The sequence below is a fragment of the Coccomyxa subellipsoidea genome, assembly GCF_000258705.1.
Source record: "Coccomyxa subellipsoidea C-169, whole genome shotgun sequence".
Lineage (NCBI taxonomy): Eukaryota > Viridiplantae > Chlorophyta > Trebouxiophyceae > Coccomyxaceae > Coccomyxa > Coccomyxa subellipsoidea.
Genome location: NW_005178039.1, coordinates 1,278,122 through 1,299,441, shown reverse-complemented (window position 1 = coordinate 1,299,441; position 21,320 = coordinate 1,278,122). Strand labels below are relative to the sequence as shown.

Below are 21,320 nucleotides of genomic sequence, written 5' to 3'. Positions count from 1 at the left end.
TGCTCTACATTCGAAGCTCAACAGTTCATTCGACAGACTCAGTGCAAGCAGGCAAATTCTTATATCACCTCGGACGAAGTAAATAACTGAGCAATTCGTGCAAGAACCTCTGAGACGAGGACCTACCGCTAGAATTCTTAGTTGCGAGAGAAAGAATCAGCTTCATACCTTTTGAAGGATTCAGACATGGGGAACTCCAGCTCAAGCGGGTTTCAGGATGGCGTTATGTCCAAGAAGGACCTTGAGCGCATGCAGAGAAGGTGAAGTGTCCTCCTCTCGCAACAAGTAGTTATTTCATTTATGCAGACAAAGGCCACAAAGATTTACATTTAATACAAATTGGTGTCTGTAAGCTCTGTCACGTGTCAATGTTTGTATAATCGTGTTATATATAGTCTCAAGTGTGAGCCTTTGAAGCAGCACATTGATAGTGATATGGCTCGCCCAGTTGTCATACGAGTCTGTCGAGCTTCGTATGACTGTGTGTGATTTGTGCAGATTCTCTCGTCTGGCAAATGGGAGTGGCAAGGTCTCCATCGCTGACCTTGAGCAAAATGCAGACCTATCTGGCAACGTCTTCATTCCTTGCATCTTCGGCATGTACGCTGACAGCAAAGGATTCCTGAGCCAGAAGGACTTCACATCCGCAATTGAGAGGCTAGGCCAGCTGTACACAGGGCAGGACAGAGCAGAATGTAAGCCGCTGTCTCACAGCATTGTGAATGATGATTGCCAAGCCCTGCAGTCCGCATGCACAGTTGCCTTCCATGCAGGGTCTCATCAATACTTGAGTTATAGACAACTGCAGGAGCCTTTGCAGGAGCCTTTGACCTTTTCTTCTCCATGCACAGTTGCCTTCCAATTGTATGACAAGGATGGCGATGGCTTTGTGAGTCCTGAGGAGCTGCTCGCTGTGCTGCGAATGATCATGGGACGTGGGCTGTCAGAAAAGGCACTCGAACAGGTGAGAACCGACAATATAACTTTTGAAGACTGCGCTGCCCTTCTGTTGAGAGATTGAGCGGGCTGTGCACAGCTAAAACTGACGGATCTCTACAATATATCTCTTGCAACACAGCGATGATCTGGCTTCTGGTGGCAGCATTGTGTCACATGTTTCAGGTTCATCTGGTGGGTTGACCATGAGTTGGTGACTGTTCTGCAGATTGTAGCAGCAACAGTGGCCGAGCATGACAAGGACGGGGATGGGCTTCTTTCGCAATCAGAGTTCAAGAGTTTACTGGCGGCAAGCTCTGAGGCGCAGGCATCAATCAGCATTGGATGAACGAGAGGAGGTAGCAGCCAATGTGATATCTTCATTCCTGAGCCCGCTGATCATTGTGCCCCATTGATTAGCGGTCCTTGTCAGATGTAAGGCTCTGGTCGCCAGCAATTGTCATCAATGATCTGTGCACTTGGCATCCAATGTGGGCTGTGCCCTGATGATCAGATAAGCATGATCAGTGAATGACTGACTGCCTCAATATAAGCGCAGCCAGGGCCCCATGCAGCCACTGTAGAACAAACATTGGAGGTGGATAACATGGTTCCTGCAAGAGATTGCGTGTATAACTTATAGCCGACAGATTAGAGGTCTCCAAAGATGTACATGGTGCCCCACTGAGACTAGTGTGAATGATGCCAGGTCAAAACTCATTGAGTTGGAACACAATTGACAGTAGACTTGGGTATTGGTGAGAGCCTCTCTCATCTTGCCAATTGTAGTACATATGATGATGAAGAATCAGACTGCTTAGAAGTTACTTAGGTAGTTTTGTACTTAGCCAATTGCTGATCAAATTGAGTCTGGTCTGTGCTTACAATTATATATGACGCGCTCGCTGCATGCGTCACGGTGACGTGCACACTGATTATGAGAATCTGCCCTGTACCAACAATGCTTGGAAATCTCGAGATGTCAAGAGGTGATCAATTGGAAACTGCATGATGAATGACTTGGCCAGAGTAATTGCATGCCTGTTGACGGTCACCGCTAGCATGCTGCGCAGTTCTAGATAGGCATTGAAGGTGCGCAACTCATCTTCCACATGCCTGACAAGTAACGCTCAGTAAAGAGGTTTAAGCAGTCCAGGACAACTTCTATGCAAATGCCCAACGCGTTGAGCAAGTTCAGAGTCCCATGATCGATGGCCTAAATAGGCCGGATCCATGCTATTGGATGGAGAAAGCGCACTACCACAAGTCGTGCACAAGCTCGATATTGGAATCTTCTGGACCTTATTCCCCATCAGCATCTTGCAGTGACCTCGTGGACATGCACAGACGAGTACAATGGAGCGTGGTGAGGAGTCATTGACTTGAAAGGGACAATATCCGATGAATTCCCAAAGCCTAAGAGGTGATCATCTCCCGATAATCTTCTTGCGGACATCATTGAAAGGCTCGAGTATCCAATGCATGTCCTTTAAGATTATTTCTTGTGTCGATTGCAGGTTCGAAGGGCACGCATGCTCCGTTGCCTTTCCAACCCACTTCTGCTCGACATGGCCCGACACCTTTAGGTGCGCCTTGTTTTGCTGGGCATGTTGGGGTCCTGGTGTTCATCAAGTGTGTAAGTATCTTATTTGCATGACGTATGCCTTGCAGGAAAGTCTCGTATTCTGAAGCAAGTGGATAAAACGAGCCGAGGAGATCTATCAAGTTCAGGGACACAAGCCAGCAGCATATCACTTGCATGGCCCACCGCGACAGAGACCCATAATCAGCACATAGAATCCCGAGCGTCCCACACCTTGGCTGATGTAGCAGACGACTTACTGGAGTCTCTCAGAAGATCAAGAGAGGCAGCTCTCATTGCCAGGCACCAAAAGACCCAAGGAGAGCACCCCCAGCAGCTACCTCAGCAACGTGCGAGCCAGGATGGAGCCTGCGGGCATTCGCAAGGACTGGCGGTGTCCACAACATCCGGATTGCTCAGCCATGTGAGAGCTCCTCCACAACCTGGAGGCCCCCAATCTTTGAGGTGGAATATCAGTGGCAGAGTGATCACACCCAAATGATTGCAATTCAGCATGTCTGACCTGGGTACCGCTATTTCTGGGCAGGAGGGTATCATGTCGCATGCAGTTCCAATCAGGCGGAAGCGGAGTCCTTGGAATAAGGGGCTTACGATCCCAGAGTCCACCAAGCTCAAAATCAGCCAGGCGCAGAAGCGACGCTGGCGTAGTTCTCCTGAATTGAGAGCGGCTGTGTGCGCCAAACTCAAGGTATAGCCGTTCACATTTCACTCAGCATCTCCTGGGCAACTGCACCGTTGCAGAAATGTGCTGCGAAATGCATGTGCATCCAAGGCTTTTCGCAGACGTGCTGGCTGGGGGTTTGCAGGGCAGGGTGGCCTGGAACAAGGGCAAGAAGATGAGCCTGGAGACTCGCCAGAAGATGAGCCTGGCAAAGCAGGGGCGCCACATCCCCAGATCAGTCCGGCGCCAGATGAGCAAATCTCACCAGGGGCTGACTCACACGCCGGTGAGCCTTTCAACAACCCTTGAGGTTTTTCTTTCTTGCACTGAAAGATGCAGGTCCTTCAACATGCATGCCCATGTTCACTTGCTGCATGGAGCATCCTTACTCCATGCAATCCTTACTTTGCTGACAGTGGGTGTTCAACATGCTGCAGGAGACTGCCAAGCTGCTGTCAGAGCGGCTGTCGGGCGTGCCCAAGTCCGCGGAGCACAGGGACGCCATCAGCGTGTCTCAGCGCCGCCGCCTCATGGTGACGGGCATCCTGCGCGCCGTCGAGAGCGTGCACAGCGCAGAGGAAGCGTCCACTTCCTACCCTGTCCGACCCACCGGCAGGTCTGACCCTCACCCCTCCTTCATGTTCTATCAATTCCTGCAATACGCCCTGACCTTTTCCAGGGAGCAGCATATGTCATCATGCTACTTGTAAAGGCAAATGTGCAAGCGAGTCTTCCTTACCATGTCCTAATGCGGGCAATATTTTTTGTGTGACCCACATGGTGCCAAGGGTGTGTTCACATGTGCAGGGGCATGGGAGGCGGCGGGGGTGCATCATCATCGGGGCGCATGATGGATTCGGCGGTGCTGAGCACGTACAAGTCGGAGCTGCGCGAGTTCCGGGCGCTGCAGGAGGAGCTGGAGCCTTGGACGGCTGCCTTCAAGGCCAAGCACGGCTGCAAGCCCTGCCTGGCCGATGTGGAGAGCACACGTGCGACACGTCCCTCGCCAGTCATACTGCCATTTACTGCAACAGTATTTTAGCTCAAGCATTACTACATGATTGCACTCAAAGCCAGAGGCCACTGGACATACACAAAGAGTGTCTGCGGCCACATCTTCGTGACTACCATGCTTCACTATTGCGCGAAGTTGCCTTTTGTCAAGGTACTAGGGCATGCAGCTTGTGTCAGTCAAGGGAGGATGAGGGTGCCTGACGCAAGACCTTGTGCTGTGCAGGCATCCCGTGGCTGATAAACAAGTACAAGCAGTACATCATTATGCGCGAGCGGCTGCTGAACGACACGCAGAGCCTGCGCACAAAGCTGGAGAAGGCCATTCCCGACCCCTCCATGCGAGGTGCGCATTGGCACTGCATTTGCCTTGACTCATCCTGAGCACTGACCAAAAATGTATGTGGAACACCGTTTCCTATCTTCCAGAGGCATGGCATTCTCATGTGATCATGTGTGCTTGCCGTCATCAGGCCAGGAGCAGGACTCCAGCGCATCGTCGGACCGCGTAAATTCAAATACCATCCCAACATCAAGCGGCGGTGACGTTGGAGCACGGATGCGGCAAGCTCTGGAGTACAAGCGCAGCAGGGCCTCGAACGCCGCCATTGTGCAGGCGGCATCAGGGTCTGCAGGGATGCCGGCCGAGGCCAGTGGGTTGTCTGCTGCCGCGCCCGCCGCATCCGGCAGGTTTGCTGGTAAGATGCCGTCAGGCGGCAGTGTGTCCGGCCAGGGAGCAAGCTTCAATGGCAGGCTGGCGAATCTGCCCCCGAACGCGCCGCTGCGGGTGCGCAATGCCATGAACGCGGCGATGCAGTACCGGCAGGATAAGGCGGAGAGGAGCGCGGCAGCTGCCCGGGAAGCTGCCGCGCAGGTGGCCGCCAAGTCAGTGGACCGCGCTCGCCTGGCAGCCAATGTCACCGCCCCCCAGCCGCCCAGTGTCAACGGTGCTCAGGCCTGTGTGGGGCAGGCTTCTCAAGCAGAGGCCAAGAGTGTAGAGAGCAGACCAGGAGCGGCGTCAAATGGCGCGGAGAAGGTCAGCGGGTCTGCGAGTGATGGCATTCTGAGGGGCGTCAGAGGCAAGATTGCTGCAGATGCGCAGCAGCACACCGGCGGAGAGGAGTCTTTTGCGGCCATTGTCGCACCCAGTCCTGGATGAGCAGATGAAGGAGCAAGAGTTTTTGGGGCTATAGTCGCTGGGCCCATGTCCCTTTTTGGAGACGAGCATGCTGAGAGAAGCCCAGGACCTGCGATGCGTGATTGTCTAGGAGGGTCGTTGCGTAAGTTTGTCCCAAAGGGAGCAAAAGGAAACCATACTGCAACTCATGGCAGGCTGTTGTTTGCCCAGAAGCAACCAAGAAGACTAAAAAGAGAGCACTGCAAATTTAACAAATTATTTTCAAAGAATGGCTGTGAGAATTCTTTAGCATGTGCAGGTATCTGCATGCATGCGTCGTTTGCTGTGCTGGTGTTGCACCAATTGCGACAGTTGAGGGGAGAGGCAGAGACCTTTTTGGAAGGAATACATCTAGTTTCAAGATCATTCTGTGACTCGAGTGCTTCAGGTTGTGAGACCTCTCTGTACTTGCTGGAACTACGTTATGTGTCAGTGACACTGCGATTGTGTGTGACACTCGGGTCTTCAAGGTGAAACGGCCACAAGGTGTGATGCTGGCTGAGAGGCTGTAACAGAAGAGGTGATACATTGGGACATTGGGCGGCCCATTGGGGCATTGCAATGCCAATTGGACTGGCAGCTGCACACCTGGCACTCCAGTGTGCATGCGTTGCGCAGGCCTGTGTTCTTCTGAATTTTGCAAGGGATCTATGCGTCAGAGCTTGGGAACTAAACATCAGGAAGCCATCATGGTGGGTTGCGGCAGAAGTCTGAGCCTGCCAGGCTCGCCAAAAGGAGGAGGTGCCAGATGGAAGGCACGTGGAGGGTTTCTCGGGGCCCAAAGACAGACTCTTGATGCAAGAGCAGCGCCCACTTTCGTCAATTTGTAATGTCCTGTTATCAGCGTCTTGCCCTTCCACGCTTCACAACGTTGTCATCGATCCCTCCTAAGTGCTCTTTTCTTGGGTAGAGCGTGCACATCCATTCTGAGCGTTTTTTACCTGCCGTAGATCAATCGGACATTGACAGCCAACAGGCGATCTCCTAGCTCCTGCCCGATCTGTAAGTTAAGGTTGATCCTGTGAGCATTGGCGCTTAGCGAAGATTTTAAAGAGTTCTCTTTGGATATCGCCGACTGCACGAAGGCACAGACGGCCCATTGCGTCTAAAGGCATGATGCTCGGTCCCTCATCTACATATTGTTCGATGCTGGGGCTCAACGTCATGGCAAGAGGATGCTATTTTTATTTTGTTATTTCTCAAGGGATGCCGTTGTCTTGACACAACTAATCGTGTATCATAGCACAGGGCACTTTGAAGCGTCGCGTATTACTAGTTCTGGCTCAGGAGCTTGACTAAAATGCGCACAAGTCGAGCAACACAATATCGATGATTTCTTGCGACTTTATTTAACTGCTCGTGCTATTGCAGGTCTCCCACACTTCCCACGTGCTAGAAAGGAAATCCCAGGGGAGATTCTTGGCCTCGATGAGCACAAAGCTGGTGGCTTGTACGTCAATATGCGTCCTCATTCTCGAGCTTCTCACAGGAGCAGGCTCCCAAAGCAGCAGCAATCCACCTGAAATAAACAGCTCGGTGAGCAATTCAACATAGTAGAACACCATCAGAATCATGAAAGGATCACAAGTGCTTTGCAGCAGAACCATGTCTAGGAGTCTTCCCACGTCAGGCGTCATGTTATACTTACTATTGACTGGTGTGCAGATCCTCTTGGTGGGCCCTGGGGACTATGCAGTCAACGGCGGAACTTCCAGATGCATGCAGATGGTTCAGAAGGCTGCTGGAAACAGGCAGTCTCGTCTCATGTTCACGCCCACACTCTTCTGGGTCGACAAGAACTTCCAGCAGCGGAAGAGTGTCAACTCCCAGGTACATTGCTGACCTGTGGACAACTCTTCTCACCTGCACATTGCCAATGCATCTCTTGGTCCGTGCATGTCATCCACATCAAAGATGGTCACATTACACAACAAAGCATGCCTTCTTCTCACAAGCAAATGCTGCTGTGCAGGGCAATGTGACCTACTACTGCTACAGCAGGCAGGCAGGCAACGTGTGCCCCCAGGCCACGGCTGCCGACATTGAGGGCTTCAAGAGCGGCATGGCTTCCTGCTTCAAGAAGGCCATCGACCTGGGGCTGTCCACCATCGCTGTGGCCCCACACCTGGACGACGGACTGGGCTATGGTGCGGCAGCCATGCTCTCCAGCACCACTGTACAAGCACCTCATAACAGTCTTGCTCCTGAACCAGAGATGTCTTGAATATGTGGCATGCATGGATATATCGAATGAGCTGCCCCCTCTCCCTAACCCGCGCTTCAAGTGCCTTGTATGTACACGGCCTTGCAGTGTCTCTTGAATTGATTTACCAAAACTGAGTTGCCTGTGAGGATCTCACAAGAGGCAAAAGAGGGACATCATGGCTAATGATGTGCAGGCGGCTGGCGCAACGGGCTGCTGTTTGACCCGGCCAAGAAGTATGGCAATTTCAGCTACCAGGACATCATGCTTAACCCCCTGGCCGATGCCCTCGCGCAAGTGGCCACCTCCAGCACAAAAATCTACTTTGCCATGCAGGTGCACTCGCCATCCCGGTCACAAAGCACTCTCAGAGGCTAGTAGGTTATTAGTGGTTTTTGCTTCACTCCATGCATCAACTGCCCAATGGACAGCTGCATGGATTGCTTAAGCGCAAGCAAAATGCATGCAGCCCATGACCAGCAGCTGCTGCCTGTTGCTGTATGTGCTTTATGATGCCTGCTCACCACAACCAATGCCGACTCGAGGATCGCTCAGCACTCTGCTCTAGACATCCTCACCCATCAAAGATGGAATGTCAAGGATCTTGGCCAACAGTGCATCTTTCTTGACGATGCGCTGTGGCAAAAGAGTGTCGTGGGTGTGCGGTGCAGGGCGAGATGTCGGCAACCGTGTTCTATTTCCCAAAGTCCTACGTGACGCTGCTGCCGGTGCTGCGGCGGCGCCTGTCGGCCGGCAGCGTGTCGTCCTCCAACATCAAGCTGGGCGTCAGCACCAACTTTGATAAGCTCTGCGGCTGCGTCCTGCAGGTGACCCCCTCTCGCAATGTTTTGTACTACGGGTTCTCATACTGCAGTCCTTATGCTGTCAGGTGCCATACCAACGCACTTCCTCACCAGTTGCTGCGATCGAATTTTGAAGTCCCATTTTCTCCTGAAATGGCTGCTGTAACCAGCACGCCGGTGATCTGGGCTTCTGCCCTGCACTGTCGCTTGTGGTACAAGAATCTTGCAGCTGTAGTCAAAGTCATCTCGCTGAATAGCAGCATAGCCAGCATGCTGCGCAGCACACAAAATAGCCTGCTCATTCCATTGCACATTCAGGAGTTGACTGATGCCCCCCTGTGCAGGACATGGTGGACCCCTCGCAGTACCTGCAGCAGTTCCCTGCCGCCTTTGCGCCGCTCAAGCGCAGTTTCGACCTGACGAGTCTGTCGACGCTGTACAGCTCGGTGGACTTCATCGGCATCTCGGCCTACCCCAGCCTTTCGCCCAACTTCACCACCAAGGACATTGAGTCCGCCACGCAGCAGTTCGACCTGGAGGTCAAGGAGTTTGGCATCAACCTCAAAGACCTCATTTTCAACCAGGTCCTGCCCCTTGCACCCTGCCCCCTGCCGACTGCCTCTCTTTGGCAAATGCACTCTCTTGAGCGCCCTTTTTCACGTGCTGGTTTTCTTGTCTTATTCTGCTGTGCTCTAGCTTCTGGTATGCCAGCGTCAGGGTCGGAATAGTGCAGCCGCAATAGTGCAGCAGAAAGGAGGACTGACCTAGGAAGTGCGTCATGCGGCATCTATTGCAGCAGGCCTTCTGCATGAAATGGAGTCCATCTCCTCTTAGCTGGAATGAGACAAGTCATGCGCAGGGCAAGGAGCTGTTCTGGAACGAGTATGGCGTCGGCGGAGGCAGTTCCCAGGACGGCAACACGCCAGCAACGACCGCGGCACAGGCTGCAGCGACGCCTTTCTTCGGGGTGTTTGGCGCGTACACTCGCGCGCGCGACCCCTGGAAGACCACCGAAGTGCGCAACTACAACCACTACTTCTACCGCAAGACCCTCGAGTACCTCGACAGCCGCGGCTCCTGCTCCGGCTGCCAGTACCGGGTGCGCACCCTCTCCTTTGCAGCACCCTCCTAGACCACCTGTTCCCATGCACACCTGTTCTGGAATCCGGCTTGAGCCTGCATGCTCTGAGCTGTCATCATCTTTATATCGATTCACTCTGATTACATAATCCTCATTGTACTCCTGATTGTCCGGAGTTTATGCAGGGTCCCACATTTTGCAGGCCGGCAGAAACCTCTCAGGAGCATAGTTGTACTATGCAATGGCGTCTGACCGTTGCGGTGCTCATGCAGGTGGACGGGGTGTTCTTATGGAACGATGCCAGCTGGGATGTGCAAGGCATCTACCCGGAGAGCACCACTTCCGAGGGCACCTACCGCGACACCTATCTAGTGAATCTCTTCACACAGCACAATGCGCGCGCCATCGGCGGCTCCGGCGGCTCTGCGGTGTCCTCCGCGTCCGTCTCCGACGGCGATGTCCCGTCCCCCGCCGCCGTCCCGGCCGACACCTCACCGCCGATAATGGCGGCCAGCTCAGCAACTCCCTCCAGCACACCCTCATCATCTCCTTCGCGCACACCCTCGTCATCTCCCTCGCCGAGCAACTCCCCCGCGGTGCAGACGTACCAGTCCACCAGTGATCCCTTTGTGGACAACGGTCCCTTTGGTGGCGGCGGCCCGGGCGGTGGCGGGCCCGGTGGCGGCGGTCCTTTCGGCGGCGGCGGCCCATTCCGCTTCCCTCCCTTTGGCTAGAGCCCCTTTTGTGTGGACGAGCAGGGGACTCATAATTAACTGAGCTCGGTTTCGGCCCTGGTCTCTGCCTCAAATCCAAAGGCGCCAATCTGGCGCCCTGCATCTCTGTAGGGTCCCTTGCATTAGGCTATCTGGGGTTTGGTCTACTGTACGGCACCCAACGGCGCCCATCTAAAATCCTGGGCCTCAGCAGCGAACAATGAGGCATTGCTGAATAGTTCGGCACGGAGCAGAATAATTTCATTGCCACCAAATTATTGGAGAGATTAGTACTCTCGTTATTATTTAATGGTAGGGTATGTCATTATTTCATTTGTCCGTTTGGTAGTTGAGGCGCTAGCAGCGCTGCAGCAAATGAGACATGATTCTAGAGGAACAACGATTAATTCGTATGCCTTAGCGCGGCTGGCATCAGCCAAATTAGACTTGCGATAGAGCGGCAAACGCTCCATAAATTCTTTGAAGTATTTCCATTCCTAATTTGAACAAAATCCACAATGAGCTGCTGCATGTCTTCTTGAGTGAATACATGTGTCACATAATTGTTGCTCTCATCCGAGAGGGGGGGGGAGCCCGCAATAGAGATACAACTCACCCGCAGAATAATGGTAGCTGTATGTCTTAGGAGTAGATTGGCCAATTCTTTAGACTTAGGCACCAACAATGCACCATCGTGCAGTCCAGTCTGAGATCCAATGAGCTGCAGCTTCAAGTTGCTGCATGAACATGTGTGATTTATCCCAGATGTAAGGCACTACCTCAAGTTTCTCTGGCCCTTCAAGAGTAAACCTTGGAACCTAACAACTGGTGATTTCTGTGACTTTTTTGGCAAATATCTTGCCAGTCATTGCAAGCGCAGAATTACATGCACGGTATGGAGCATGAATGCACACATGCATGGAATACGGTCAATTTCGAAATTCATCAACATCCAAGTTCACCAGTCTGCTAAAGAATATCATGTTGGCTTCAAAGTGTCCCACAAATGGCTGCAACTCACAGCAAGAGATTTTTATGCACACTGCATTCTGCTCTATGAAAGTGGCAATCACAAGTAGTGCAAGGACAGCCATCACATGTATAGCAAGGATAACCAGGAAAAACTTATACCGTACACGGTTGTACAGGTTTGCTTCAAACCTACATCTACACATTGCTGTCTGCAACACATGCACCGGTCACCAAAGCCCCTCGGTGCACGACTTTCATCTGCCTTAATTGGCTAAATCTTGCTTCAATTGTTTCAAGTCTACAGCCCATAGCGCGCCAACATGGAGCGGTACTGCACCTCATCCAGCAGCGCCTGGGAAGCACTGCTTGTAACTGAGTAGATGTCTGACTGCTGCCCCAACATTTTGCCCCAGCCGCGCATGCTGCTGCTCAGGCCCAGGGCATCCGCCAGGCCTGCCCGCAGCGGCTCACTGCACAGCACAAAGTGGACCTGCACAGCATCCCCACAAGATCCCCTTTCAGTGAGAGGAAACTAGTCTGCGCCTGCATGGCATGGCCGTCTAGTCTTGCAATGTTCATTCAAAGGGCACAACATGCAAATGCACAAGCGGGACTACCAGTACAGTCTGCACCATCAGCTTCCTTATCAGAGCCAGCAGAAAGTTGAGCCCCTCGTGCAAGCTATCTGAATGTACCGCTTATTTCACCCTGCATCCTGGGAATGCCATACCCGCCCAGCGCCTCAAGCGAAACATTGGATGGCAGGATAAACAAGTTGCTTCATATCACAATAGTACACTGCTCAGGAGGAGCTTGCCCTGCAAGAGGGGAGTTCCAAAGATTCGCAGCGCCTCAGCAATTACACGTCAATTATGCCGCAGCAGGGCACATCCAGTGCTTTGGATGCAGATTATTGGAGAGGAGCGGGCGGCGCACGTTGTCACCGACTTTTTCGTGCATCTTGGCCTCCAGCTGCGCGATGCCGTCGGTGAGGCCGAGCCGCGCCGCCTGCCGCCCGGTCCAGACGCGGCCGGACCACAGCTCCGGGTCGTCCGGCGCGGCCAGCCGGCTGCCGCGCGCCGCTTTCACGGCGCCCTTGAAGCTGTCGTGGGTGTCGGCCAGCACTTCCTGCAGCCGCGCCTCCTCCTCCTTCCGCACCGGCCTGCGCCCCAAATCTTCCTTGCAGCGCACGGTGACCCCGAAGTGCTGATGAGTAAACTGTCGATTTATGCATAAATTGGTGATGAGCTGCTGTCGAGTGGACTGTCGAGTGTGCTGTGCGAGTTTCTCTATCGTTGAGATTACAGGGAACGGCCAGAGTCTCAGGGTTCAGGGGCAGCACATGCCAAGCTTGCCTTTCAAATTTTCTTGAAGCTTCAATTTACATGAAGGTGTCTGCCATGGCTGCGGCTGACCCGAGCGGGGACATCTGTTCAGACAGGCATTGGGGCCGCGCAAAATCGGGCCGATGATGGGTGCGGGGGTGCGATGGAGAGGTGAGCTCATGGCAGCAATGAGATGCACCTGAAGGGGTCGAGCAGGTCTTTGTATTCGCCGGCGGTGTACACTCGGCGCTCCAAGCCCAGCCGCTTGATGGCCTCCACCGCGCCAAAGCTGGCACTGACGACCCCGATGCTGCCCACCAGGCTGGTGCTGCTGGCATACATTTCATCCCCCGCCAGCATCAGCCAATACCTGCGCAGCACCGTGCCTGCATTGAAAATTGCACCCTCTTGCGCCCTTTGTGAAATGATGATATCTCTGGACCCCGGAACCCCTCACAGTAACTGCCCTATACCATGCGCGCATTTCAGGATGCACCCTCTTGCGGCCTCTGTCAGATCATGATACCTCTGGACTCTGATGCCTGCACATGATGCACCTGGAGGCTACCACATGACATGAAACACAAAGGTGCAGCTTCTGGTATTGCCAGGGCTCCAGGGAGGGGCAATGATGAGACACACAATCTTAAGAATGTCTGGAATCAGGTCGTTGCAAGAAAGTTCCAGGCATTGTCACATGGGGCTAGATAGGAGAATGCAAAAGGGGCGCACGCGCCGCTGGCAGCGATGTCCTCCGCAAAGGTGTACACGGGGGTCTTCGTCTCCTTTGCGAGGGCGCGAATGCGGTCAAATATCAGCTCTGACTGGGTCGCAGAGCCACCTGGACGACATGACATGCTGGTCGCTTGACAAAGCTCAATCATTGCTCAAAGATGCATGCACTTTCTGAAAAGACAGGGGCGTAAGGCTCCATGCATGGCACCTGGTGAGTTCAAGCTGATTGCGACTGCTGCGGGCCGGAACTATTTCAAGGCTGGCATGAAGGCTTGAAGCAGCCACGGCTCTACCTGCAATTCACACTGCATGTTTTAAGCACCCATGCCCTTTGCCAACACGGGTGTGATCTGTGTCAACCAAGATGCCAGAGGCCTGACGTTCCAGGAATAGTTGTGATCACCCTGTCTAAGCTGATGAGACGCCGAGCCTGGGGCCCGCGAGCTCCTCTGCTTGGTGCTATGATGCCTGCACGCACCGAGACATCTCACTGTCGACATGCCGTCTTGTGCACAGTGCGTGTTTTCTTCCCTGAAAAAGAATTTCCTCCCACATGACATGAAATTCAGAGCACATCATCCTATGATATCGTATAATTTCATCGCATCATCAGCTCCCAAAGGAAAATTATCAGGTCCCTCGCGCGGATGCATCGTCCTACCATCCAACTTGACGACATTCACAAGTGGTATCGTGGTGCTAGATTTCCGCAGAAATATGTATCTGAGGAGCCTGTTCATCCTCAGTATTTTTGACAATCCTGGCAATGCGTTCTATTCTCGGCTTGACTACTGAGATCGTTACAGTGGGCGAGGATAAGCTTTACAAGGGGCCCGCGCTTTGCCCGGATGATTGCCTCGTGAGTGCAAGACAGCCGTTTCTATTCTCATGAGGGACATCCAGGACTGCCCTATGAGACTCAAATTTTGATCGATTGCTGTCGGGCCAGGGCTTCCGAAAATATCTGGTCCACGTGGAGCAGCTCCAACTTGGAGTCCAGGCCAGCATCTCCAGCAAAGCGTATCCAGATTGGAATTGCTTCTTTGACCCAGCACATGCATTTTCTTGAAGGGAGAGTACATTGCAAACAGCCACAGAGGGCTATGCAGATCGTCCCTGGTTATTCACCACTTGTTAGGTCCTTCAAAGGCAATGTGGTGTAGCTTTTGAGGCTGTATAGCACGTGGAGAGCCGGGACTTCGGCATAAGTGGACCTTTAGCAGTCTGTTAAGACCATCGATAGGGCTTGCCTAAGCGATGAGAGCCTCCACTCGCTTTGCATTCCCCCAATCACCCACCAGGGCAGAGAACAACTCCTTCAGCACATCAGTCCTGCACCGCTCCATGTCATGCCCGGCACAGCTGAGCACCCGACAAAGCCATCTGAAACCCCAGCTGAACACGGCACTGGAGCACAAGGCCCTCCCAAGGGTCAGAGTCAGCGCGACCTTCCAGGCAGGAGCACCCACGGCAGCGGACGAGGAGGAGGACCTAGATGGCAAGTCATCAGAGTACAGCGACGTCATGCAGCAACGCATGGGCAGCAGCCTCACGTATTGCCACGAGGACGGCATCAACTTTGCTCGCGTGCTGGACAACCTCATAGTGGGGTCCTGCCTGCAGTCGCCAGAGGACGTTGACAGGCAAGACGAGAAGCAGCTTGCTTCTGAAACATACCTGATTCTGAATAATTCTTGCCTTGACAGATGCAGGCATTGCCCAGCATGTTCCAACTGAGGTTTTGAGGCGCTATGTGCGCCTGGCGATTGACAGTGAGGGGTGTGTCTGGCAGGCTGGCAGAGGAGGAGGGGGTGGGGGCAATAGTAAATCTGCAGGAGGACAGTGACATGGAGTACTTTGATCTAGACCTGGAGCCGATCAGGCAGCGCTGCATGGAGCGTGGGGATGTGGCGCACAACCGGTACCCAATCAGGGATTTTGACCCCTTTGATCTGCGGCGCAAGCTGGCCGGCGCCGTGCAGCTGGTGGCCGACCAGGCCGGGGCCCTCCAGGGGACGGGCAAGAGCGTCTACATCCACTGCACTGCGGGTGAGGCCTGCTGCTTGTCCCCTTCCTATGGTGTGCTTTGCATGTTGTGCTTTGCCTCCTCCCCTCTACCCATGCCAGTGGTGGCAACTGCGCCAAAACAGTACATGGATCCTTCGCATATGTTCACTGTACGCATGTAGACCAGAAACTGATCGCTTAGTCGAGATCCATGGTGCCGTCTTGCATAATGTAGCTCAGGGTTGGATTGCCCTGGCTCTAATTTTTAAAGCTCTGCCCATTGAGTGCGACAAAACCTCCTGCGCAGGTCTGGGCAGGGCTCCGGCGACTGCGCTGGCGTACATGTACTGGTGCCGAGGCTTCAGCCTGGCGGACGCCATCGGCACGTTCATGGCGGTGCGGCCGTGCAACCCGCGCATCGGCGCCATCCGGCAGGCCACCGTGGACCTCCTCGTGGACGGCACTGCGCTCACCCCCGTGCGCATCGCCGTCAGCCGCTCCTTCGGCGCAACCTCCCTGCAGGTCTGCCCGCCTCACTCTTTTTCCCTTCCATCACGTGGAGCTTAAGGTCAGGGAGCTGCTTTGGGGTCATTTACTTTTGAGTTGGCAACAGCTGACGCTCTGCATGCTGATACATATAAAATTGCTTTTGAGGGAAGGTGAGAGTGCCATCAATTCCATGCAGCTTTCTGGTGGAGGTAATGTCACCGTTTTGGAAGCCCCGCTTTGCAAGTGCTTTGCTGCAATTTGGCGGAGTAAGACCACAAAAGAATGATGTGTAGAGTTCTCTTATTTGAGCAGCCAATATCTGGGGCGCACAGATTGCCGGCCTGGATGTGGGATGGGGTCAGCAGATAGAAATGGACTATGACACGGAGACACATCGGCATGTGGTCACACGGTCTCTGCCGCCAGGAAGGTACCCCTACAAGTTCATCATGGACGGCCGCTGGACCTACTCAGCCGATCACCCCACATTCACGGTGCGTGACCCTTTCATCGGCCAGCTGATCTGTACTGCTTTGTTCCCTTGCGGACCCCCCGTTTCTGTACTTGCTTGGCCACATTCTCATCAGGTGCAGTCTGCTGGACAGAGGAGTTTTGTAAGCTGAATGGCTGAATGCTGAAGTTATAGAGCGGGAATTAATCTTGTGCAGGAGGGTGACCACACCAACAACTATGTGGATGTGATCAGTACCGAAACAAGCCCTGCGGCGGATGAGGCGAGAGAACGATTAATGAGTGAGACCGGGAACCTCACTCCAGAGGAGAGAGAAAAGCTCGAGTCTACTTTCGGCGTTGCAAGCTGACACATGAGAAGAGATTCCGGGTTGCCACTCTTTTGCAAGGCACTTGTTATGGGGGATGTTTGTGTAAATGTCCAGGCACATTGCCTGGAACAATGATGATGGATGAGACTCCAAAACACCTGGGAATCAGGAGCATTTGTGCAAACAGCTGATAGAGTGTTGTGAGACTCTCAACAATGAGTATTTTGCATTGAAGTGGTTTGGCAGAGTCCATTTTCCAAAGATGCCCATCATTACTTTGAGTGATACTGCCGGCAATGTGTACTAAAAAAGCTACATATATTGATAGCGTTTCTTGTGCCAAACATGGCATGTAATCATCAGTGGTAACAATTGCAGCTAAAGTCTACTGGGAAGACAACAAAAAAATCATAAATAGGTACAGCCGATGTCGCCCAATGTATGGCCAGCCCTTCTTTCACAGCAGGCGCACAAAGCCATCCTCCACAGCAAACATGGAACTGCTTGACACCTGCACCCACAGCACCCTTGTATCACCACCCGCTTGGCAAGCGCAGCAGCAAGGAAACCACAGCTCGGCTCTTTTCAAGTGCACAGCATTTTCTGGAGCTCGCACCTTGGCAAGCATGGCGTCCTGCAGTGCTTTGCGGGTCGCCTTGACAGCTGTGATGCCCTCCTTTGCTAGTGCAGCCTTCACTACCACCTGCCTGAGGCGCTTCACTGACATTCTCCTGTCTGGCGCCTGCAGCATCACAAACCCAGGCATGATTTGCTGTTGCCCAAGCCACTCTTTAATGTATCTTGCAGCTTCTGAAAATTCCACATAAGGCTTACAATAGCAAGCACATACAGTCAGTATTGCCCTAAAATAGCGATGTGACCCACCTCCAGCAGAGCAGCCTTTGCGAGCTTCTTCCACTTGGCATTCTGGAGGCACATCGGCTCCTCCGCCCTGCCCTCAGCCACCTCAGCACCCTGGGGCCCCGCCTCTGCCTCGTCATCCTCCCCTATCAGCGTCTTCTTGCCCTGCCAGCGGGCACCCGCCACCTTCCCTGCAGCACCAGCCCACGCTCAGCAGCCTTCTCACATGCCCATCTCAGCACCTGTCACACCACACCCACAGCAAGCACAACGCTCCTCCTAGCGGCAAGCTCAGCCTGCCCAGGGAATTTCTCTTTGCGCAGGTGGCTAAATTCTATAAACAAAATAAACGGCCACTCACGTGGCATGGAGGAAGTGCCGAGGCCCTTCTTGGCGGTGACCTTGGCGGCCTGGGTGGCAGTGTACAAGTCCTCCTGTGTCTGCTCCGTGAAGGTCTGCCGCTCCTTCTTCACATGCTCCGCTGTGTGCTCCAGCCCCTCTAAGCACCCTGCTGACCTGAATCTGGACGCCCCCCACCACCCGGATGCAGGTGTGCTACTGAAGGGGGCGATGTTTGATGAGTCATCCTGCGCCAACCGCACGACATGCACCCGCCGCTGACTGGGCGCCCCGTTGGCCGCTGCCTCCTGTGCTGCCTCGTCATTCTGCCCTGCTTCTGCGGCCTTCTGCTTCCGCTTTTTCTTCCCCTTTGCTTTCCCTGGCTTCTCTGATCCGACGCCCTGAGTGTCTGCACCCTCAGCATCGCTTCCTGCTTCTGCATGGGCCCCCTTTTCCCTTCTGGCTCGTGGAAGAGACTCCTGCTGAGCGGCAAGCTCCTCCGCACTGCGCTTCCTCTTTCCTGCTTTCACCCCCTTTCCGCTGCCCTGCGCGGCTGCTGACCTGCTCGTCTCTGCACCTGACGGCGTAGCTGCTTGAGAGGCGCCTGCATCAGTGACCTGACTGTCCGGCTGACTGATGCTGGCACCCTGCCCACCCTGCATTCGGGCCAGCATCTCCGCCTCCTGCCGCGCAATGCGCGCCATCTTGCCTTCCCGACCGCCAAACCTGTGCAGCCTCCACTCTCAGCACGACACGTGCGGCTCTGTGCACCTTGTGCCATCCCACTGCAAGAGGCCACCAACAAAGGATACTGTACTTGGGGACAAGGAAATTGGAGGCTAGAAAGTGGAGCACCTGCCCCAGGGATCCTTCGCCAGTGCTGCTGCTATCTTGCGCTCGTGCTCGTGAGCACTGGATCGCGTGCCATCGCGGTTGACATCAATAATGACATCATCGTCGGAGTCATCTGAGTCAGAATTGTCGAGCGTGGCCTGCATGAATAAGCAAGTTTATATGAGCCAACCTTCGCACCAAAGGCGGCCTCAAGTATATGAGAGTACCAGCGGGCGCCACCACGCAGCTAGCCAGGCAAGATGAGAGCGCTGCTCGCCAACAATGAGCAGTTGTGGAGCATTGTGCTACCTGGATCTTCTTGGCCTTGCTGTCATATGCTTCCTCCCACCACTTCTTCTCCCAAGCAAAGGTCGTCTGGCCACCAACCTATAAAATAATTGCATTCTCGGGAATGCGCATGGCTATAACATTGCTGTAGACTGCATAGTCACAGGTATGGATACAATGTTGTAATAACCGTACTCACCCCTATTGTATCGTCCTTCGGCTTGACTTGAATGGCTTTCTTGATACCCTTCTTGTCTCGACCAAGCCCTTGGCCATCCTGCCAGCCCATCTGCTTCATAAGCTTTTCGCCAAACCCCCCATATGCAGTAGCCTTCTGCACGCCATGCCCAGGAACGTAACCTGGTGGCAGCTTCATTCTTTTTGCCTAGGATCACTAGTAAGAAACTCTCGCAGAAATAAGGTCTACAATTAGTATGAATATATTTATGGATTATAACGTTGACTTCTGCATACAAGCTCTTTGGATCGATCAAAATGACTTCGGAGAAGAACCGGTGTGGGAGGGAACACTTGCAGACAGACAGCTTCCGCCGCCCATGAAGTTGGCTCAAACAAACAATCGGAACTTGAACGCTGGAAGTGATCACTTTCTGATGTTTCTTATGCTTCTGCAGTTGGAGTAGAACCTGTACATTATTGGTTTTTACTTGGAGTGCCTCCTAGGTCCTGCTCATTGCTAGGATGCTCCGTCGTTTGGCAAGTGACGTGGCGAAATTGGCTGTTGGTAGAGCAGTACAGAGCTGTTCGACATCATACACTCAGAATGCAAGGCCAGCTGTGGCAGCATTTTCGTTGTATCAAAGCACTTTGGCGTACTCTTCTGATCTCAAGGTGGGCGTTCTTGTGAGCCCATGTGTTGACCCTCCCTTATGATTTTAAATACCTTGAATTATCACCTGATATCTGACATCTGAACTCTTCTAAGTAAAGAAACCATCGGTTTGCAGCGATTGTGGTCGTTTTGCATCTAAGTACATCCGTGCTCATCACGTGCCCACTCCTGTATGGAAACTATGAAACAGCACACTGCTGCAATTCAAGGCTTCCTTGACCAAAGCAATGTTCACTTCTGGCTATTACAGGCACAGATAATCAACCTTGGACCTAGGTCACTTGCGCATAATCGACCTCTAGAGGTGCCAGTTCCTGGAGCAGAGCAGAGCTGGCTCAAACGAAGCCTGCTCCACATTGGCGGGTACTACACTAAAGAGAGCCAGCTCATTCGCGGCTCCAAGGTGCTGTACTCAGACATAGTGGAGCAGGCCACCAACAAAGACTTCTATACAGGTGCTGCTCCCTGTCTGGATCGCTGCTGTGCTATCTGACAATTGGTTGCCGTGGATCTTCCCACGAGCCAAACTTCTCCCCATTACCTGATGGTCTAGACATATCACAGAGGAATTTTATCTTCCGTCACTGCTGTTACAAACAGACGGCTGATGAAGAAGATCATCCCAGAGCAATCCTGGCAGAAAGAAAGAAAGAAAGAAAGAAAGAAAAGAACGCTGACATTTGTGCCTCGCAGCGATGGACCTGGAGTACCGGTTTGCCACGACGTACTCGTTGCTGTGTTTGCACGTGTGGCTCATCCTGGTGCGGCTGCGCGCGGAGGGCAAGGACGGCCGAGCCCTGGCGCAGATGATGTATGAGAACTTCCAGGAAGATGTGGAGCTGCGCGTGCGAGCAGAGGGGGTCAAGGTGCGCTCCCAAGGCTCAAAGTTGCTCACTTTGTTTGCTACATTTGGACATCTGTTTCTGTGCATCTTCCTGAGTTGCCCATATTATTGCTGCCTGTTGGTTGACTCCAGCATGGGGCCACATAATGTTTAGTGAATATGAGGTGAGGCTCCTCTGTGCATCCTTAAGGTCCTATTTGCCCAGATGGTAGGCTGCCTTTTGATCGACAGAAGCATGGCGACACATGGGCGCTGGTGGAGGGTGTATGCAATGGCTTGTGACTGGGGTGCTTGGGTGGTGCAGGTCAGGGTTGGGAAGTGGCTCACAGATCTGGAGAAGAACTTCTACGGCAGCAGTATGGCATATGACCAGGTGTGGACATGTTGCAAGGTCTTGTTTGCAAGCTTCCTACTGCCTCCTGTTGACGATTGCCTGGGTCTGGGATTGCGGTGGATGAAAATTATGTTGGGCTTCAGATATGTGCGTGATCTTATTGGTGTCGTTTGAATATCCTTGCAGGCCTTGAAAGGAGAAGGGGATCTCACAGAGGCGCTGCTGCGCAATGTGTATGGTCTGGACAGCGGCAAGCGCAAGCGAGCAGAAGCTCTGGCAAAGTATGTGCAGAGGGAGGTTGCATGCCTTGCCATGACAGACTCCGAGGCTGTCATGTCTGGCCAAGTCAGGTTCTCCACAGACTTCTTATAGCATACTCAGAACGCTGTAGAATAGGAGCATGATGTTTGTCATGCTGTCAAATAATGGGTGTGCGGTACTTTCCCCGTATGGAATTTTGCACGGTTTT

General features: G+C 53.3%; 7 protein-coding genes across 7 annotated transcripts; 5 read left to right on the top strand and 2 right to left on the bottom strand.

The window, feature by feature from the left end:
- Positions 1-186: 186 nt before the first annotated feature.
- COCSUDRAFT_61444 (EF-hand) lies at positions 187-1,285 on the top strand (the record flags this gene model as incomplete). The annotated part of the gene is made up of 4 exons (XM_005649690.1): positions 187-260; positions 499-695; positions 852-964; positions 1,166-1,285. 4 exons carry the CDS (start codon positions 187-189, stop codon positions 1,283-1,285), a joined length of 504 nt encoding a protein of 167 aa, XP_005649747.1.
- A 1,747-nt stretch (positions 1,286-3,032) lies between these two features.
- On the top strand, positions 3,033-5,370 carry COCSUDRAFT_61443 (hypothetical protein; the record flags this gene model as incomplete). Its single annotated transcript, XM_005649689.1, has 6 exons — positions 3,033-3,227; positions 3,346-3,486; positions 3,638-3,816; positions 4,008-4,189; positions 4,438-4,557; positions 4,685-5,370. 6 exons carry the CDS (start codon positions 3,033-3,035, stop codon positions 5,368-5,370), a joined length of 1,503 nt encoding a protein of 500 aa, XP_005649746.1.
- Positions 5,371-6,229: 859 nt separating this feature from the next.
- Positions 6,230-10,974, top strand: COCSUDRAFT_65150 (hypothetical protein). The gene is made up of 9 exons (XM_005649688.1): positions 6,230-6,499; positions 6,760-6,924; positions 7,054-7,218; positions 7,361-7,535; positions 7,788-7,927; positions 8,263-8,418; positions 8,739-8,978; positions 9,254-9,493; positions 9,748-10,974. Exons 2-9 carry the CDS (start codon positions 6,817-6,819, stop codon positions 10,207-10,209), a joined length of 1,686 nt encoding a protein of 561 aa, XP_005649745.1. The 5' UTR covers positions 6,230-6,499; positions 6,760-6,816; the 3' UTR covers positions 10,210-10,974.
- A 484-nt stretch (positions 10,975-11,458) lies between these two features.
- COCSUDRAFT_40523 (hypothetical protein) lies at positions 11,459-13,342 on the bottom strand (the record flags this gene model as incomplete). The annotated part of the gene is made up of 4 exons (XM_005649687.1): positions 11,459-11,650; positions 12,097-12,322; positions 12,685-12,855; positions 13,218-13,342. The coding sequence occupies 4 exons, from the start codon at positions 13,340-13,342 to the stop codon at positions 11,459-11,461; spliced, it is 714 nt and encodes a 237-aa protein (XP_005649744.1).
- Positions 13,343-14,284: 942 nt separating this feature from the next.
- On the top strand, positions 14,285-16,865 carry COCSUDRAFT_65149 (phosphatases II). The gene is made up of 5 exons (XM_005649686.1): positions 14,285-14,863; positions 15,013-15,269; positions 15,535-15,749; positions 16,049-16,210; positions 16,385-16,865. Exons 1-5 carry the CDS (start codon positions 14,478-14,480, stop codon positions 16,535-16,537), a joined length of 1,173 nt encoding a protein of 390 aa, XP_005649743.1. The 5' UTR covers positions 14,285-14,477; the 3' UTR covers positions 16,538-16,865.
- Positions 16,866-16,955: 90 nt separating this feature from the next.
- Positions 16,956-19,196, bottom strand: COCSUDRAFT_61439 (hypothetical protein; the record flags this gene model as incomplete). Its single annotated transcript, XM_005649685.1, has 7 exons — positions 16,956-17,009; positions 17,115-17,240; positions 17,384-17,550; positions 17,721-18,424; positions 18,554-18,690; positions 18,842-18,907; positions 19,020-19,196. The coding sequence occupies 7 exons, from the start codon at positions 19,194-19,196 to the stop codon at positions 16,956-16,958; spliced, it is 1,431 nt and encodes a 476-aa protein (XP_005649742.1).
- A 1,172-nt stretch (positions 19,197-20,368) lies between these two features.
- On the top strand, positions 20,369-21,223 carry COCSUDRAFT_40520 (hypothetical protein; the record flags this gene model as incomplete). Its single annotated transcript, XM_005649684.1, has 3 exons — positions 20,369-20,539; positions 20,822-20,890; positions 21,038-21,223. 3 exons carry the CDS (start codon positions 20,369-20,371, stop codon positions 21,221-21,223), a joined length of 426 nt encoding a protein of 141 aa, XP_005649741.1.
- Between the last annotated feature and the right edge of the window lie 97 nt (positions 21,224-21,320).